This window comes from Equus przewalskii, chromosome 3 (genome assembly GCF_037783145.1).
Source record: "Equus przewalskii isolate Varuska chromosome 3, EquPr2, whole genome shotgun sequence".
In the NCBI taxonomy this organism is placed as follows: Eukaryota; Metazoa; Chordata; class Mammalia; order Perissodactyla; family Equidae; genus Equus; species Equus przewalskii.
This window is the reverse complement of record NC_091833.1, coordinates 115,824,890-115,841,633: the sequence shown is the minus strand read 5'-3', so window position 1 is coordinate 115,841,633 and position 16,744 is coordinate 115,824,890. Positions and strand designations below refer to the sequence as shown.

General features: G+C 56.0%; 1 protein-coding gene across 6 annotated transcripts in view; it reads right to left on the bottom strand.

Annotated features, from left to right (window-relative positions):
- SH3TC1 (SH3 domain and tetratricopeptide repeats 1) overlaps window positions 1-16,744 on the bottom strand; it is a 58,787-nt gene that overhangs the window by 22,884 nt on the left and 19,159 nt on the right. For 4 of the 6 annotated variants that reach the window (XM_070613409.1, XM_070613410.1, XM_070613407.1 and 1 more), the window contains exons 2-9: window positions 14,020-14,239; window positions 10,215-10,289; window positions 8,984-9,111; window positions 7,515-7,620; window positions 6,582-6,728; window positions 5,741-5,951; window positions 4,829-4,905; window positions 3,772-3,967 (exon numbers count right to left, since the gene is read on the bottom strand). In XM_070613409.1, the coding sequence (XP_070469510.1) occupies window positions 3,772-3,967; window positions 4,829-4,905; window positions 5,741-5,951; window positions 6,582-6,728; window positions 7,515-7,620; window positions 8,984-9,111; window positions 10,215-10,289; window positions 14,020-14,239 (1,160 nt within the window). Of the gene's footprint in view, window positions 1-3,771; window positions 3,968-4,828; window positions 4,906-5,740; window positions 5,952-6,581; window positions 6,729-7,514; window positions 7,621-8,983; window positions 9,112-10,214; window positions 12,480-14,019; window positions 14,240-16,744 lie in introns of all 6 variants that reach the window. The other 2 variants (XM_070613412.1, XM_070613413.1) reach the window with 1 other exon arrangement.

Genomic DNA, 16,744 nt, shown 5'->3' with positions numbered 1-16,744 from the left:
CACACCATACCAACTCATTTGGGAGGCAGCAAAAGCAGTCCTAAGAGGGAAATTCATTGCAATACAGGCTCCCCTCAATAAACAAGAAAAATGTCAGATAAGCAAGCTCAAACAACACCTAACAGAATTAGAAAAAGAAGAACAAACAAAGCCCAAAGTCAGTAGAAGGAGGGAAATAATAAAAATTAGAGCAGAAATAAACGATATTGAAACAAAAAAGACAGTAGAAAGGATCAATGAAACAAAGAGTTGGTTCTTCAAAAAAATTAACAAAATCAACAAACCCTTAGCCAGACTCACTAAAAAAAAGAGAGAAGTCTCAAATAAATAAAATTAGAAATGAGAGAGGAGAAATCACAATGGATACTAAAGAAATACAAGGGATCATAAGAGAATACTATGAAAAACTATATGCCAACAAATTGAACAACCTAGAAGAAATGGATAAATTCCTAGACTCTTACAACCTCCCCAAACTGAATCAGGAAGAAATAGAGAATCCGAATAGACCAATCACAAGTAAAGAAATAGAAACAGTAATCAAAAACCTCCCAGGACCAGATGGCTTCTCTGGAGAATTCTACCAAACATTCAAAGAAGATTTAATACCTATCCTTCTCAAACTATTTCAGAAAATAGAGGAAGATGGAGCACTCCCTAACACATTCTATGAAGCCAACATCACCCTGATCCCCAAACCTGACAAGCACAACACAAAGAAGGAAACTACAGGCCACTATCACTGATGAACATAGATGCAAAAATCCTCAACAGAATTCTGGCAAACCGAATACAGCAATACATCAAAAAGATTATACACCATGATCAAGTGGGATTTATACCAGGGACACAGGGATGGTTCAACATCCGCAAGTCAATCAACATGATACACTACATCAACAAAATGAGAAACAAAAACCACATGATCATCTCAATAGATGCAGAGAAAGCATTTGACAAGATCCAGCATCCATTTATGATAAAAACCCTCAATAAAATGGGTATAGAAGGAAAGTACCTCAACATAATAAAGGCCATATATGACAAGCCCACAGCCAACATCATACTCAACAGACGAAAGCTGAAAGCCGTCCCTCTGAGAACAGAACAAGACAAGGGTGCCCACTTTCACCACTCTTATTCAACATAGAACTGGAGGTGTTGGCCAAAGCAATTCGGCAGGAAAAAGAAATAAAACAAATCCAAACAGGCAATGAAGAAGTAAAACTCTCACTGTTTGCAGACGACATGATCCTATATATAGAAAACTCCAAAGAATCCATAGGAAAACTATTAGAAACAATCAACAGCTACAGCAAAGTTGCAGGGTATAAAATCAACATACATAAATCAGTAGCATTTCTATATGCTAACAATGAACTAACAGAAAAAGATCTCAAGAACTCAATCCCATTCACGATCACAACAAAAAGAATAAAATACCCTGGGGTAAATTTAACCAAGGAAGTGAAAGATTTATACAATGAAAACTACAAGATTTTCTTGAAAGAAATTGATGACGACAAAGGAGATGGAAAGACATTCCATGTACATGGATTGGAAGAATAAACATAGTTAAAATGTCCGTACTACCTAAAGCAATCTACAGATTCAACGCCATCCCAATCAGAATCCCAATGACATTCTTTACAGAAATTGAACAAAGAATCCTAAAATTCATATGGGGCAACAAAAGACCCCGAATTGCTAAAGCAATCCTGAGAAAAAAGAACAAAACGGGAGGCATCACAATCCCTGACTTCAAAACATACTACAAAGCTACAGTAATCAAAACAGCATGGTACTGGTACAAAAACAGGTGCACAGATCAATGGAACAGAATTGAAAGCCCAGAAATAAAACCACACATCTGTGGACAGCTTATCTTCGACAAAGGAGCTGAGGGCATACAGTGGAGAAAAGAAAGTCTCTTCAACAAATAGTGCTGGGAAAACTGGACAGCCACATGCAAAAGATTGAAAATTGACCAGTCTTTTTCACCATTCACAAAAATAAACTCAAAATGGATCAAAGACCTAAAGATTAGGCCTGAAACAATAAGTCTTCTAGAAGAGAATATAGGCAGTACCCTCTTTGACATCAGTTTCAAAAGAATCTTCTGACACCATAACTCCTCAGATGAGGGAAACAATAGAAAGAATAAACAAATGGGACTTCATCAGACTAAAGAGCTTCTTCAAGGCAAGGGAAAACAGGATTGAAACAAAAAAACAGCCCACTAATTGGGAAAAAATATTTACAAGCTACTTATCCAACAAAGGGTTAATCTCCATAATATATAAAGAACTCACACAGCTCAACAACAAAAAATCAAACAACCTGATCAAAAAACAGTCAGGGGACATAAACAGACATTTCCCCAAAGAAGATATAAGGATGGCCAGTAGACACATGAAAAGATGCTCATCATCCCTAATCATCAGGGAAATGCAAATCAAAACTACACTAAGATATCACCTTACACCTGTTAGAATGGCAAAAATAACCAAAACAAAAAGTGACAAATGTTGGAGAGGTTGTGGAGAAAAAGGAACCCTCATACACTGTTGGTGGGAATGCAAACTGGTGCAGCCACTATGGAAAACAGTATGGAGATTTCTCAAAAAGTTAAAAATAGAAATACCTTATGACCCAGCCATCCCACTACTGGGTATCTAACCTAAGAAACTGAAATCAGCAATTCCAGAAGTTCCATGCACCCCTATGTTCATCGCAGCATTATTTACAATAGCCAAGATGTGGAACCAACCTAAGTGCCCAGAGACTGATGATTGGATAAAGAAGATATGGTATATATACACAATGGAATACTACTCAGGCATAAAAAAGGACAAAGTTGTCTCATTCACAACAAGATGCATGGACCTTGAGGGTATTATGTTAAGTGAAATAAGCCAGACAGAGAAAGATGAACTCTGTGTGACTCCACTCATAGGTGGAAGTTAACATAGACAAAGAGAACTGATTGGTGGTTACCAGGGGAAAGGGGGGTGGGGGAGGGCACAAAGGGTGAAGTGGTGTACCCACAACATGACTAACAATAATGTACAACTGAAATTTCACAAGGTTGTAAACTATCATAATCTTAATAAAAAATTTTTTTTTTAAAAAAAGGGCCCTTTGCAGATGTAATTAGTTAAGTTAAGATGAAGTCCTACTGAAGCCCTAAACCCAACAACTGGTGTCTCTGTAGGAAGGGGGGGGACACGCAGACCCACAGGGAGAAGGCCGTCTGAAGATGGAGGCAGAGACTGGGGACACAGCCCTAAGCCCAGCAGCGCCTGGAGCCCCCCAGAAACCGAAGAGACAAGGAAGGCCCCTCCCCTAGAGCCTGGAGGGAGCTCGGCCTTATTGACGCCTTGATTTTGCACTTCCGGCCTCCAGACTGTGAGAGAGCACACGTCTGTAGTTTGAAGCCCCAGGGCATGGTGCCTTGTCACAGCTGCCCCAGGACACTGGTGCACACGGACCACTTGGTATTTCTGAGAACAACCACTGGCCGTACTTGGAGGAAGGACAGGAGCAGTCCAGATGCGAAGCTGAAGTCGGGCCTTGGGAGAAGGGGATGGCAGCCCAGGCCGGGCCCAGCCCTGGGGACAGACGTGGGAGCACACTCACTGATGACGAGGAGGACGGGTGGGGGAACCCGTTAGGACAACGTCCAGGTTTGTCACCGGGAATCTGGGGATGGGCAGGGTTCCACGGGGGCGGAGAGGCGGGCTCTAGAAAGGGGGGGCCTCAGCCACTCACTCAGACACTTGGCCCTGCACGCTGATGAGACTCGTCCGCACAAACCCGACCTGGCCCGAGGCCACGTGCCGGCCCACGCACCAAGGCAGGCCAGGCACCTGGGCGCCGAGGATCTCGATGAGGTCACCGCCTTGGAAGGTCATCTCTTCAGGCCCTGAGCCCTGGCAGTCAGTGACCGCCGAGGCCAGGCCCGTGGCTGCAGGAAGGAGGTCACATGGTCAGTGCTGGGGGTTGGGGGCCGGGGTGGGCAGACGGATGGCCCTCAGCCACATGGTTAGTGTCCCTGGCCAGGGACGGTCCTGCTAAGGACTTCGTCTCGTGTCTGTCGGGTTGCAATGAAGCTTGGCCCCCAACACGAGAGGCTGGACGTCTACGTGGTCCTCGGAGGGGGCGCTTTATCCTTATGCTGAGGATGAAAAACCGAGGCCCAGAGATGTTAATTAACCTGGTCTAGGGCCATTGGCTTTCAAGGCCGGGCTCTTTCCTCCAGCCGACCCAGGCGAGGCCCAGTCAGAGCCCACCAGGGCGAATGCAGCTGTAAGCTGAACTCCCCCATCCCTCCTCCCATGGGGCCTCAAGTCCTTTAACAGGTACACAAGGTCATCCCAACACTAGCCAGCCTGGGGCAGAGCAAAAAGCACGGGCCCGGGAACCTAAGCTGTCTATGCCTCACGGTGGCCCATTAGTGCACGCAGCGCATTCAGCCGGAGCCTAGCTCCCCGGGCCAGGGGTCCTCCAAGGTGCTTAAAGTGGTGCCGGAAAGAGCGTGGAGACTGAGGAAGCGCCTGTCGACGGTCTGTGGGAGCTGCACCAGGGAGCTCTTTGAGGCTGAGTGACCAGGCACCCAGGTCCGGCTTCACTGTGCGCTGTGTGAGTTTAGACCAGCCAACAGACCTCTCTGAGCCTCACTTACCAACTCCCAAACTGGAGACGATTCTAGCTCCTTCCTCCGGCTTGGGGAGGAATTGAGGTGAGCGCAGAAACTTCCAGAATATTGGTGCCTGCCCCTCCTCACCCACCTCTTTCCCAGGGGAGGAAGGCCAGTGGAAACACGTACCCATCAGCTGGGCGTCCGGCGCCACAGGTCCACCCAAGGAGTCATCGATGGGGTCCCAGGGGACCCTAAGAGCCCACCTGGAGTGGAATGAGACAGGATTTCAGATTTGGGGCCGATTGAAACTGTGTGTAGACTGGACGAGCCAGCAGCACCCAGGGACCCCTGCGGATTCCAACATCTGTCCCCACTACACACACATACACAGACGCACACACCTGCCCAGCTGTGCAGGCTTCAAGCTCAGGTGTGTGGCCCTGCCTCCAGGGAGCCCCATGCCCCCAGCCCGGGTGCCTCTGCCCTTCCTCAGGCTGGCATCCCTGGGGACCTCCCTCCATCAGCCAGGCAGAGAAGCTGAGGCACGGGCTGGTTATTCCACAGACACTGCACATCAGGAGATCAAGTTTCTCTCTTTGCTCTGACTACCAGGAAGCTCTAAGCCAGGTTTACGCCTCATGCTCAGCACGTGAGCAGGAGCTTAGGTGTCACCTGTCCTCGCCTCCCCAGGCTTTCTCGCCTTGGTTATCTGTACAGATTCCTGTCTGCCTCCTCGCTATGGGCACACACATTACGTAGCTTCCTCGAAAGCTTTCCAGAATAAGCCAGAATACGAAGCAAGAGCTGCATGTCGCACACTCCTGTGCCGTGTCATGCCAGGACAGCCCTGCCGGGAGAGGTCAGGGTCCTGCCGTGCCAGGGGCAGTCCTGAGGCCCAGAGAGTTGGCCCGACTTGCCAAGGCCACACGCTGGGCAGCAGCAGAAGATACTGTGGCCGGGTCTGTCTGCGGCTCCATCCACCTCCCTTGGCCGAGTGACAGACCAGGGTCGGTGGGGCTGGGGGCTTGGTCTTTGAGAAGCCTGACAGTGTGCAGGACACGCAGGAAGCAGAGAAACAAAAGGAAGGTCGGTACCTACTGATGAAATGGAATCAAAGTTTCCGGAGTGGCCGTGGCTGCCGCCTCCTCGGAGGACGTGCTGGGGCTGGCGGCTGACGAGCCCACTGCCGGGACGGCCTCTCCCTGCAGAGCCCCCGAAGTCCGCCTGAGGGGCTGAGGGCCCCTCCCTGTACCCCAGGGGCCAGTTGTCGCTCTCACGTGGCGGTCAGGACACAGGACAAAGAAAGGCCCTTTGAAGAGACAGAGCATGGTCACCCGGCATGGCTGGACACAGGGCAGCTGTAGCTTTGCCAGGTGGGACCTGCCCATCCCCCAGCAGGAGGCACACGTGATGGCGGCCTCTGCAGGAATCTCCCCACGCCAGGCTCGTCCCCCACAGACACTGGAGGCCCAGGGGGCCCAGACTGGCTGGACCTGGGCTGGGTCCCTGCTCTGGCCGGGCTTGCCCTGTGAGCCTCATTCAGCCTCAGATTCTCGGGGCCTCAGTTTCGCCATCTGAGCTCTGAGGGGATCCCAATGGCCCTTTCTGCCTGGACCTCCTCGGGCGTGTCTTTCCATAACCGGCTGCCTCTTCCTCTCCGTGGCCAGGCCAGGACAGGGGCTCTGTGCTGTCTGCTGCAGGCTTGGAGCCCAGCCATGTGGCTACCATGGTGCTCTGACTAACAGCTGAGTTCAATTACTTCTTTGGGGGCTGACCAGGGTCTTTACAAGTAAGGGACAGGGCCCGGCATTTACTGTCGGCGTCACCCACGTACCCCTCCCTGCCCAAAGCCCACTCAGGTCTCGTGTGCCCACCCACGGCCTGGACACCCTGCATAGCGTGCAGCTGGCCAGCGTCCCGCCAGCTGCCTGGCACTCACCGTCCTGCAGGAGCAGGCTCTCGTGCGTCAGCTTCAGGGCCGCCTCGTCCACGTGGACCTGGATGGCTGTCTCCTCGTCCTCAGTGGGCGAGAGCAGCCAGAAGGCCTGGTCCACCAGCAAGTTTTCCAGGCAGTGATGGGTGAAGCCTGGGGGAGCCAGACGGGCCGTGGTCACCAGCGGGCTCCCGAAGCAAGGTAGGGAAGCTCTCTTGGCCGGGCATTGGCTGAACCCCACACTGACCAGGCACAAGGACACTCCTCGCCCTGCCCCTGGGGACTCAGGGTATTGTCCACAACCTGGGCAGGCCTCCTGTCTGACCATCCAGGCAGGGAGTGGACCAGCCATGACCGTGACAACTGTTTTGACCTCCCCGGGCCTTGGGAAGGTTGGGTGAAGACAAGTTACTTCCTCTAGGACCCTCAGTTTCCTCGTCCGTGAGATGGGATAAGAGCATTCAAGGAGATTATGCACGCTGTGGGGTGGCACAGACCCTGATCAAGGGGTGTAAGACATTGTTGCTATGATCCTCACTTTCTGCTTCCTTGGGCCTCACACTGGAGCTGATGGGGCAAGCTTCCCAAGGAGACGCAGGTGGCCCCTGCGAGTGCCTCCCTGCGGAACGGGAAGGTTTCAGAAAGAAAGCGCTTGGGTCGAGGTTGGAGTAAGTTTCCTGGTCTGTGCTCGGCCGGTGGAGCTCAGGCTCCCTTGAGGGCTGGCCACGCAAGTCCGCGACACAGCGTTGGAAGGAAGTTAGAAACTAGGCCCAGTCCCTGCTCACGGCACAGACCGTGAGTGCCTGTAGCCCTGCCCGCACCGTGCCCTGTCTCCCTGAGCCGTGGGCACACTAGCCCCCAGGTTCTGTGGGAGAGGCCGACGCGAGCTAGCTTACTCTGAGGCCCTCGCAACCTGTGCTGGGAGGGTCACCACTTTACCGAGAGCATGGTAGGTGGAAAACTTCCAGATTTCTTCGAAAGTCTTAAATGTCACCACAATCCGATCCTGGTCACTGTGGATAGACAGCAGCCTGGCCGATAGCTCCTTATGGGGAAGAAACAGAAGTTAGAAACAGTCCCAGCAGCTTTGGGGCATCTGACCACCCAGAGGACGGGGCCACACGACAGAAACATCTTGCAGAAGTGACCCTGGTGGGGTGGCAAGCACAGAGCTGATTCCTTTACAGCCCAGGCTGCCGCTCTCCTGCTCTCAAGCCAGCTGTGGCTCCCCAGTGCCTGGAGCAAGCCCCGCTCTCTCCCAGAGTTCCTACGGCCTCCACACTCTGGCCCGGTGCCCTCTGTGATTCCTCCAACTGCTCCACCTGCCTCAGCTCCTACCGACCAGGGACAGCGGGTCCTCCCGCTTAGGCTGCCCTCTCAGCCCTGCGCACCCCAACCTCGCCTCGGGGCCCTCCTGCAGCATCCACTCAGCTTTCAGTTCTAACTTCAGCATCCCCTCTCCTCTGACATTCCTCCCGTGAACACTCCTGGTGGTGACGGGGCACTAAAGATAACACCAGCTGACCCTGGAGCCCTTGGAGATCACACAGTGTGTGTGTTGGGGAAGCGGGTACAGCTGTCGTCTCCATTTGAAGGGTTAAAGAATAAGGCCCCGTTTCTCATCTGAGGTCTGACCCTCAGCGGGTGGCACAGCGGGATTCTGCCATGGGGGCAGCACGTTTAACCACAGCACTCCTGCCTGGTGTAGTAAAAGGCACCCCCACAGCTGGGCACCGTGCTCGATGCATGCTATTCGCAGGACCCTCACATGATATGGGGTGATCATTCTAAGCGTCCCCAACATGCAGCTGAGGAAGCTGGGCTCACAGAGGCTGAGTGCATTGGCCAAGGTCAGGCCAGGTTGACTGCAAGGTCAGATAGTGACCATCCAGCCCGAAGGCCCAGGACCTCTGCCGCAGTGAAGTCACCCGGCCCAGCCCCCTCCTCCACCACCCTCCTGCCAGACCGTCGCTCTGTGCAGAGTCCAGCAGGGGTGTGACTCCATCAGAATCAAAGAATAAGATCAGCTCATACAGTTCTTTTTAGCCCCCGTAAAGGAGACTTTAAAAGTCCTAGGAGGGTGGAGGGCACACGGAGAAAGGGATGGGGGGACATTGGGAACATGGTGCCCAGGTGTGGCTGGGGCTGTAGGGTGTGATCAGTGGTCCCTGGAGTGAGGCATCCAGGACAGCAGATGGGGGACAGGTCACAGTGCCACCATGAGGCGAGGTCAGAGGACAGCTTTGGCCCCTAGAGGCCTGTACATCAGGGACCCCCCCCAGCCCCCGGGTCCTCCCACCTCCCGCAGTCCTCCTCTGTTCCCCTTGTCAAGGGAGGAGCCCCAGCACCTTCACTCACCCAGGCTCTTCCCACCCCCCTCCCCAGGACCCCCAGAGAGACAGGCTCACCCCAAGGACGCGGGCCACCTCCCGGCTGTCATTCTCCAGCAGGCGGAGCCGGCCCCGCAGGGTCTGCTGCAGGCTGGGGTCGGGCAGCCCGCTCTTCCTCCGCACGGCCAGCAGCTGCAAGGTCAGGTCTGGGAGGGGCAGATCGAGGCGCGGCGGTTTGCCCGGCCCAGGCCACAAGATCTGAGGGGTACTGTCCCTTCTCCATGAGCCCCCACCCACAGCCATAACGCCAGAGCCCTGGGGTGCTGGGCTCGGGGTCCCCCTCCTGTGGGGGCAGGGCCCATGGCAGAGCAGTATAGAGACTTCTGGGATCTGGAATCAGGCCCACTCCCCCAGCCGGAAGCTCAGCTGGCCAGTATTTCACAACCAGCTCTGAGATGTGACCCTCCCACTCCCGTAAGAGGGTAGGGTTGCATGGTCCAACCCAAAAACCTGCCACATTTCTCAATGCATCCTGGTCATCCCAAGTGACCACAGGCAGCGCTGACCACCCGAGAGGAAGGTGGAGGACAGATGGGCATCGAGACAAAGGTGGACTGCCAACAACACTGGGGTCTCTGTGACCCCCAAGCTGAGTGTCAGGTGGGGGGCCTCCAGGGTGGAGGGCTTCTTAGGGCCTCTGGAGCCTGGATGCTGCCCCCAGGGCCCAGGGCTGCCTCCGCCATCCACACCCCGTGGAAATCCCCCCTATCCTCAGAGCCCCCTCCCAGAAGCCAGCCCTGATGCCTCTCCCGAGGTCCCTGCCCCTCCCTCTGAGCCCCCCACAGCACAGGGGCTCTTTGGTCTAGTTTCACCACATCCCACCTGGGACCCCTCCCCAGAGTGTCACTCGTGGGGTCTCCCTTCCCCTGCAGGTGGCCTCCAGGGCCATGTCCCCTCTTTGGGCTGGGCAAACACAGAGTCCAGGGGGGCCCTTTGCAACTGCAGGAACCCCGGCCTTCCAGCCCTGAGAGTCCTGGGCCCAGCCCAGACCGGCTGAGTCAGAACCTGGGTGCAAGACCCGGGCACCTGCATTTAACAAGCCCCTCCCCACCCCCACAGTGATCTCAAGGCAGGAAGTCTGGAGGTCACACTCCGAGAAGCCCTGGGCTAGGCATTCCTAAACTCAAAGTCCGTGGGACAGTCGAGGCTGGAGGGAACAGGGGATGCCGGGGACCCTACGTTCACATCCCCAGGCCAGATTTAACCCGGCCGCTCGACGTAGCGCCCACGGATGCTCCCCGATGCCTACCTGTGGGGTATGCTCCCATCCGGCCAGGAGGGGTCCTGGCAGCCGTCGGAGAGATGCCGGGATGAGGAGCGCCTTCTGGAACAGAGTAGGATTGTGTGATGGTGAAAGGAGCAACTCTCAGCTATGCAGGCCCCAGACCCCCAGCAATTTCTGGCAGAAAAGAGTTGTGTCCACACCCCTACCAACCACCGTCACAGAAGCCCAACAAGGAGGGAGGTGCGGGGGTTTCCTATTGTGCTGCAAAGTCACCCCGAGCTTCGTGGCTTCCGCAAACAACCCGAGTGTTTCATCCCGCTGTTCTGGAGTTTGAGAAGGGGCTCGCCGGCTAAAGTCAAGGTGTCGCAGGGCCGGTTCCTTCTGGAGGTCCCAGGGGAGAATCTGTTCCCTTGCCTTTTCCAGCTTCTAGAGGTGCCCACACTCCATGGCTCGTAGCCTTTCCTCCATCTTCAAAGCCAGCAGCGCAGCATCTTCAGTCTCTGATTCTGACCCCAGGATGATCCCTTCATCTCAAGATCCTTACCTTAACCCCATCTGCAAAGTCTCTGTTGCCGTGGGAGGTCACACAGCATGCACAGGTTCTGGCATGGAGACATGCAGTTCTCTGGGGGCCATCATTCTGCTGACCACAGCAGGGAGGTGACAGCCCAGGGGGAATTTGTGGTCTGGGGCAGACAGAGCTGTATCCAGATCCTGCTGCACCAGTCACTCGCTGGGGGCGACATGTGCCCTCTAGGCCCTTTGAGGCTGGCAGGGTGTGGCTCACAGCCTGGTGAGGTTAATGAGATACCCCGAAGTGCAGGCTCAGAGGAGGGGCAGCTCAGTCCTCTACTGGCCGTACCCATCCCCCAGCCCTTATCCTTGAGACCAGCTCCCGGTTTGCATCCTGGCCAGGGCACCTCGCCTCTGCCTTGCTCGGTGTCCTCATCTGTAAAATGGGATGAGCCATCGGGGCCTTAGGATCAAGGATGATCTGACTTGGGGAGGCCTGTGGTTCCATTGGGGGTGCTGAACATCACTGCAGCTGGTCTTCATCATCTTGGGGACGTCCCCCTCAGAGGGGCGGGTGCAACGCTGCCACATCGGCCTGGGACTGTGCAACACAGTGATGCTCATTTCTGCTCTCTTCCCACCAGCGTCTGTTGACCACCTATGGTCTACCAGTCCCGTGGCGTGACATTGCCTGTGTGGTCAGAGCCCATATCCAGGCCTTGCTTGCTCTGCGTCCCCAGGGCCTCTCCCCAGAGCCAGGCACACAGCAGGGGCTCAGAAATGCCTGTCAAATGCAAAGAAACGTGTGGCACCCAGATCTTGGCTGTAAGCACCGTCCTCCAATTCAGAAGCCAGGCTCCTTGGAGAGATGGCCAATCCCAGGGCTGGGGCAGGGGAAGTGCAAGATGGGACCTGAGCATCTCGTGGTCCCAGAAAGTAGATACGCTACAGAATGGTGGAGACGCGTCAGAAGACGGGATCTGGGCAACGTGAACAGCAAAGTAAATCCTGATAATGACGGCAGCTGCTGCAGCCCAGAGAATAGAATACAGACCTGCGAGCCCACACTAAACGGACAAGTGAAAAACGGGGGGGGAGGCCAGCTCTTCACCATCGTAGAAAGTCAATCAGTAGATGCAGGAGGAACGAAGCGTGAAAAGTCCCCATTTATCAACCATCATAATAGCTATCACTTCAGCCAAGAACCACACGTGGATGATTAAAATAGGGCCCTAGGAGCTTGAAGAGGAACAGGGTCTTCGCACAGGCTGCTTGCTAACGACAGAGGGGAGAATGATGACTTTACAGGGGAGAAAACAGTCAAAGTGAGTGATGAAATCGCACGTCACCAGGATGGACACAAAGCGACGTCATGGGCCTGCTGGTGCGCGGTGCTGAGGGGACACACGACCTCTGGGTATTCCTGCCCAGAGCACCCAACTGTAACCCGGGAGACACATCCGCTGAGGCCCCACTGAGGGACGTTCTACAGAACAACTGGCCCGCGTTCTTCAAACCGTCAGCCTCCAGGTTAAAGGCACCACAGAGACACCACGACAGAGCCAAGCCCTGCCCCGGGGGTTTCTTTCACGGTCAAGGCCATTGTCAGGACAGATGGCAAGATCTGGATGAGGTCTGTAGATCAGGAAACAGTACCATTCAAACCAGGAAGTTAATGTTGGAAGCAGGTTGCCCTGCGGTTCAGTAAGAGCATCTCCTGGTTTTAGGAAATACACATGCCCAAGTATTTGGGGAAAAAGGGCGTCCTGTCTGCAACTGATCAGAAAAATATGTATAAGTACAGAGACAAAGCAGATGAAGTAGAATGTTAACATCTGAGGACCTGGGTGAGGGTAAGTGCCAATTATTTGTATTATTTATTGTGATTTTTGTTGTCAGTCCGAAATCCTCAAAAGCAAACTGGAAGGTGAAGGAGCTCTGTGTGGATTCGGGGCAACCGGGCAAGCCTCCCAGGAAAAGCGAAGTTCGCCGACTCCCACTGGCTGGGCTCTCAGACCCATACCGATGCCCATGTGTGTTGTGGGGCCGATAGGGCCGGAAGCCTGGTGACATGGTCAGAACGCTTCCCATTCAGGCCGCAGTACCAGACACCAAGGATCCCCGGCTCTAAGATTTGCTGCCCGTCCCGGGGCTGGGCTGCCCTGTGGGAGGCTGGTCCAGCCCACGTGCGTCCAGTAGGCCCCAGCTCCTTCTTTCCCGTCCTGGCGTGCTCCAGAGGGGGCAGATGCCATGCCATCGGTGGGCTCCCCAGCCCAGGCTGCCCACTGCCCCTCCGAGCCCCTCCTCCTGGCCAGGCAGGACCCCAGGACCACTTCCGGCTGTGAGTCGGCACCCAGGAGGGCCACCCAGGCCCTTCCCATCTCCACTTACGCCTGGAAGGACCAAGGCAACAGGTGTAAAAATACCTCCAATCACCAAGGACGGACCATGTGAGGCCCTGTGTGAGGTTTTGTCCCCATTCTCCAATGCATCAATCATTCATTGATCATTCAAATATTTATTGAGCATCTACTGTGTGTCAAGCCCTAGAGGCCCAGCAGGCAGCTAGGCAGGTGACCGGGATGAGGGTGGACGATGTAACGATGGGGACGTCTGAGGAGGGACAGGGGCCACAGGCTGTCCCTGGCCCTTGGAGGGCCCTGGGCGCACCTCAGTCTCCCCCATCTTTCCTTCCTGTCCTCCAGGGCCCATGGAGGTAGAAAGAGGGGTCCTGGAAATCACCTAGGCCACCCCTCAGGTTTCCAAGTGGGGAAACTGAGGCCCAAGTCAAGTAGTGGCCCAGCAACAATCAGGATTAGAACCAGGTCCATGGCAGCCAGCCCAGCCTTCCTTCCCCATCACAGCCCCTCCTGTGCGGTACCTGGGCTGGCCAGCTGGCAGGTGTCTATGTCCACATCACACCTGCCCCTCCTCCTCCATCCAGGAGGTGGCCCTGCCCCAGTCCTGGCCTGGCCACTGGTCCCTTCCCTCTCTGGGCCTTAGTTTGCCTCCTGGGGGAACGAGGGATGCCCCATCCTGAGTAATCCTGGGGCTCATGTCCTGAGGACAAAGCAGGACTGCGGGAGTGCAAAGCTTTGTGAGGGAGCTGTAAATGCATCCGGGAGCCGTTCCAGAGGCTCCAAGCCCTCCCCTTTCTCTCACTGACGCGCCCCCAGAAAAACACGACCGGCCCTCAGTTCTCTCGCGGATGGCTCACTGGACAGTATCCCCGTCAGCACGCACGCTGACAGCACAGATGCCCGCTCCACCCACGGGCAGGCTGTACGATGGGATGGACCGTGCACCCCGAACTCACCGCCTCTGATGGGGGCCTCGGCCTCCTCAGGCCCTGCTCGCTCCCAGCTGACCGACAAGCTCATGGCCACTCTCTGGACCTTGTCACCACTGTCACTGCCTCCCGAGGGCCCTGCAGGCCCCGTCCTCATCGGGGCCGGCTCCACAGCAGCCACCTGGGCTGGGCCCTCCATGACCATCAGTGGCCTCGGCGCCAAGGGCTCGGCATGCCCAGCGGGCCCCTGTGGAGAGAGGAGAGGTTGGTGGTCAGCGGTGATGGCCTCTGAGAAGACCGGCCGCTGGGGTCAACACAGATGTTGCTACCAGAGTTGGGGTCAAGAGGAGAGGATGGCTCCCCTCTGCCTGGTGCATCCTTTCAGCGCTCTGCTTGCCCATCACTTCTCCTTGGAACAGAATCTTTCAGAGCCACGTGCCAACATTTACGTGGTGATTTGGCCCATGCCCACCTAGCCCACTGGGTTGAATGTCCTTGTGGGCAGGTGGGGTACCTGTTCTTGCTCAACAGACCCCAAGGACATAGCTCAGAGCCTGACATGCCCAGAATGTCACTGTCAATGTCTGGACGACGTGTGAGCCATGAAGACTGCGTGGGAACGGGGCAGAGCCGACACCCTGGTTGGACACGTGGCACCGCGGTTTTGAGCTAGGCCCCCACACATCCCGCCCAGCTAGGGCCGGAATGAAGACTCCCCCAGAGACACCTCGTCTCCCGAGATGCCACTATTTGTTTCGTTTCGCACAAGCTTCAGCTGCGATGTGAGTCCCAAGAGACCCTGTGGTTCCTGACAACCCTGGGGCCTGAGCTGGCTTGGGGGACTCCGAGCTGGAAGAGGCCTGCGCTCTAGCGGGGTATCCAAAACGCTGTCCCCTTGGTCAGGACACGGGCCAGGTTCCAGGTTGCCCGGGAGGGAGGGAAGAAAGCAGCTGGCAGGCGGGGGGAAGGAGGAAGTGGCCGAGACGGAACTGGCAGCTGCTCCCAACCCAGGTGCGCTCAGGCCTCCCTCCAAGAGCCAGTCATTGTGCCTCACTCTTTCCTGGGGTCATCTTGGTCCCCAATTAGAGGACACAGAACAGCACAGAGTCCCCTTTCAGTCCTTGATCCCTGGGGCGATGGGGAGGGCGGGCAGGGCAGCCTGGGCCAGGGCCGAGGAGCCAGGGCAGACCCCCACCGTGGCCACAGGGACCAGGATCTGCCATGTCCAGCCTCAGGGACAGAGGAGACGAGGAATGGCCATGCTCACTCATGAGGAAGGTCAGTAAGAGCGTGACTGGGATGCACGAGCCAGGGAAGGCCCACATTTTGGGCCTCGCTGTTCTCTGATCGCAAACTGTGAGATTTCAGCCCAGAACAGTCCAGCGGGAATTCTGTCTGCGTGGAGTGGAGCGCACAGACAGGAAAGCACACCTCCAACCCCCTTTCTGGGGAGAAAACTGCAGTCGAAAAGCAAGTCTGGCCGCCTGCTGGCCTGCCCCCTTTGTGGCGGATGCTGGGGAGCAGGGCAGACCCAGAGAATGCCGGGGCCAGCAGCGGGGCCTCAAAGCTCAGATGTGTAGGCCAGGCCTGGACCACCCAATGGCCCCTGCAGTCCTGTCTCCCAGCTCCACCTGGTGCTGAGGTGGGGAACAGGCAGACAGGGAGCCAGGCAGGGGCGGCTGTAGAGACACCATGGGTCAGGCGTATAGGACACGGGCACAGGCTGTGACGGATGAGGGGGGGGACCTGTCGCATCGAGCGCCCCATGCAAGCCCCTTGAAGCATTTTAAACCTGGAGCAAGGGTTCTATGTTGTGGAAAGTTCATTCCAGTCTCTGGGCAGAAAGCACTGAAGACAGAGACCAGAGGCCTCTCTCTCACATTAACACACACACACTCTCCATTCAGACACTCTCACGTTAACACACTCATGCACACACACCCGTCAGTGCTGCCATCCCTTATCTTTACAAGGGCAAATGCAGAAACTCCACCCAAGTGCCAGCTCCCGCCCTCTGTCCACCCCCAGACCTCCCTCCCGCCCAGCACAGTCCTCGGCTGGGGAGACCGGCCACCGCCCCATGGCAAGGGGCTTTCACAGGACACCGCTCCCTGGTACCACTGGCGACCCCACGGGGGCATTCAGGGCAGGGTGCAGAAGCCTGGATGGGGAACAGAGACAGGCAGAAGTGGGGCAGTGCAGCCTGAGCCCACTTCCCCATGGACGCTGCTCTCCCCTGAGGACTGGCCTTGACCCCGAGCTCACAAGGGCCGGGCCCGGGCACCTCCCTCACCGCCTCAGTCTGCAGAATGGGGGAGGCAAGCCCCTAGGCTCTGAAGTCTTTGGTTGTTTCAACAAACACCACCGACCCTTACCCCACGGCTGGCTCCCCACTGGGCAGTGGGGACAGAGGGAGGACAGCGCAGGCCTGTGGTGGTTGGGGGTCCAGAAATGAAATGGGCAGCGATGGTTCCGTGGCAAGTTCTGTGAGAGGAGAGAAGAGAGGCTCTCCTGACCCCAGAGGAGGAGAGAAGAGAGGCGGACAGTCAGGAAGGCTCCCTGGGGGAGGCGGGATCCCTGAGTGAGGGAGAAGCGCACGGAGGGAATGGGAGGGCGGAGGAGTGGCCATCCACAGAGACGACAACGCGTCCAAGGCAGAGCTGAGAGACTGCCAGACGCCTGTGCGGTCACTTTAGCTCTGCCTGTCCCAAGGGGTCAGCACCAACCAGGTGAAGCATGGGAACCTCAGAGT